Source organism: Rhea americana, unplaced genomic scaffold, assembly GCF_003343005.1.
Source record: "Rhea americana isolate MKP2758 unplaced genomic scaffold, rheAme1 scaffold_713, whole genome shotgun sequence".
NCBI classification, from domain to species: Eukaryota; Metazoa; Chordata; class Aves; order Rheiformes; family Rheidae; genus Rhea; species Rhea americana.
In genome coordinates, this window is record NW_028186883.1 from 28,251 (window position 1) to 30,795 (window position 2,545).

The window sequence follows — 2,545 nt, forward strand, 5'->3', positions numbered from 1 at the left end:
CCCCCCCCCCACAGATCGAGGAGATCTTCCGCAAGTCCGGCCACCCCTTCATGTGGACCGAGCACCTGGGCTACATCCTGACCTGCCCCTCGAACCTGGGCACGGGGCTGCGCGGCGGCGTCCACGTGCGCCTGCCCAAGCTCAGCCAGCACCCGAAATTCGAGGAGGTGCTGGGCCGCCTGCGGCTGCAGAAACGTGGCACCGGTGAGTGGGACACGAGGACACAGGGTTACAGGTGGACACAGGTGGCCACAGATGACAGAGGGGACATGGTGGACACAGAGAGCACAAGAAACCACAGGGGACATTGGGGACACAAGGGACATGGAGGCCACGTGGTCCACGGGGCCACCCAGGAGCACCAGAGACCACCTTGACCACAGCACCCACAGGGGACACGCAGGACCCCAACCGTGGTGCCACCGGGGAGGGGAGGACCTGAGGATGAGCCGGGGCCACCCACGGGTGACGCTGGTGACCTGTCCCCGCAGGCGGGGTGGACACGGCGGCCGTGGGCTCCGTCTTCGACATCTCCAACGCCGACCGCCTGGGCTTCTCCGAGGTGGAGCAGGTGCAGATGGTGGTGGACGGCGTCAAGCTCATGGTGGAGATGGAGAAGAAGCTGGAGCAGAACCACTCCATCGACGACATGATCCCGGCCCAGAAATAGGGACCCTCTTGGCACCCCGAAACGGCCTCAATAAACACAACTGGCCTCCGACGGTGCTGGGGACCCAGGCGTCCGGGATGGTGCTGGCATCGCGCCGGGCCTGCTGGGGAGGGGCCCAGGCATCCGGGGCTGGGGGAGTCACCTCTGACTTCCTCCCCTGCCTCCCTAAGTCACACCTCAAGGCACCCAAGGGTGCCCTGCTTGTGTCCCCCCCCCCTCCATGGGGAACCCTCTGCCCCCTCCCCCTGCCCCCGCAACGGGCACGACTTCACCTTAACTCTGCCCACGCCGTGGGGGGCCTGGACACCTGGGTCCCGGTGGGGGGGTGGCAGGATGAGCCGGGCGCTGGGCGAGATGGGTGCTGGGTGCCACGCGGGACGGCCACGGGTTTCCTATGTTTATTGGGAGCCGGGTACAGACCGGGGCAGGAATAACTTAAAAATGTGCCGAGGCCGGAGCCGGCGCCGGGGCGGCCGCGGGGCCGGTATGTACAGGGCTGGGTGCCGGCACGGGGCCACCCTGGGGTGCAGGGTTGGGACCCGGAGCCAGGCCCAGGGTGCTGGATCCCTTCTCCCCACACCCCCCGGAGTCGCCAAGCCAACGGGCCCCAAAGTGCCAGACGCGACGGCTCCCTGGAGCGCCCATGGGTGCCGGAGCTGCAGGAGCACCCATGGGTGCTGGAGCCGGCGCAGCCTCTGGTCCGGCTGTCGGGGTCCTGGAGCTGCAGGAGCACCCCGGGGTGCCGATGCAGCCTCGGGGGGGTCCCAGACCCGGTGCAGCCCCCAGAGTCGGTGCAGCCATTGGGGTCCTGGTGCAGCAGCCAGAGCTGGTGCACCCGTGGGTGCCAGTGCAGCCTTGGGGGGGGGGTGGCGGGTCCCATCCCAAAACTGATGCAGCCCCTGGAGCTGGGGCACCCCTGGGTGCTGGTGCAGCACCCAGAGCTGATACAGCCTCGGGGGTCCTGAAGCGGATGCACCCCCAGAGCCGGTGCACCCATGGGTGCCGATACACCCTGGAACCGGTGCTGCACCTGCAGCCGGTGCACCCACGGGTGCTGGTGCATCCCCAGAGCCAGTGCAGCCCCTGGAGCCGGTGCAGCCCCCAGAGCCGGTGCACCCATGGGTGCTGGTGCATCGCTGGAGCTGGTGCAGCCCTGGGTGCCAACACACCCCGGAGCTGATGCAGCACCCGGAGCCGGTGCACCCATGGGTGCTGATGCATCCCCGGAGCCGGTGCAGCCCCAGAGCTGGTGCAGCCCCCCGAGCCAGTGCAGCCCTGGATGCTGGTGCATCCCCAGAGCTGGTGCAGCCCCTGGAGCCGGTGCACCCATGGGTGCTGCTGCATCCTTGGAGCCAGTGCATCCCCGGAGCCGGTGCACCCATGGGTGCTGCTGCATCCTTGGAGCCAGTGCATCCCCGGAGCCGGTGCAGCCCCCTGGAGCCGGTGCACCCATGGGTGCTGCTGCATCCTTGGAGCCAGTGCATCCCCGGAGCCGGTGCAGCCCCCCGGAGCCAGTGCAGTCCCCCGGAGCCGGTGCACCCACGGGTGCTGATGCATCCCCAGAGCCGGTGCATCCCCCGGAGCCGGTGCAGCCCCGGGTGCCGACGCACCCCGGAGCCGGTTGACGCAGCACCCGGAGCCGGTGCACCCACGGGTGCCGATGCAGCCCCCAGAGCCCGCCGCGGCGCACCGGGAGGCGGCGGGCGCTAGAGCTGCAGGCGGCCGGCCACGTCGGCCAGGGCGGCGCGGAAGGCCGGCGCGGTGCCGGCCAGGCGCCGGAAGAGCACGCCGGTGAGGCCGAGGGGCGGCAGGCGGCACACCTCGGCCTCGAAGTGGCAGAAGGGCGCGCCGGGAGCCCGGTCGCGGGTGCAGGAG

At 70.3% G+C, this 2,545-nt stretch overlaps 1 protein-coding gene across 1 annotated transcript in view; it reads left to right on the forward strand.

The window, feature by feature from the left end:
• LOC146586107 (creatine kinase M-type-like) overlaps positions 1-721 on the forward strand; it is a 4,949-nt gene extending 4,228 nt beyond the window's left edge. Inside the window, exons 5-6 of the mRNA XM_085321835.1 lie at positions 15-204; positions 492-721. Of these exons, the coding sequence (XP_085177961.1) occupies positions 15-204; positions 492-670 (369 nt within the window). The 3' untranslated portion in view covers positions 671-721. The remainder of the gene's footprint in view (positions 1-14; positions 205-491) is intronic.
• Positions 722-2,545: the final 1,824 nt, after the last annotated feature.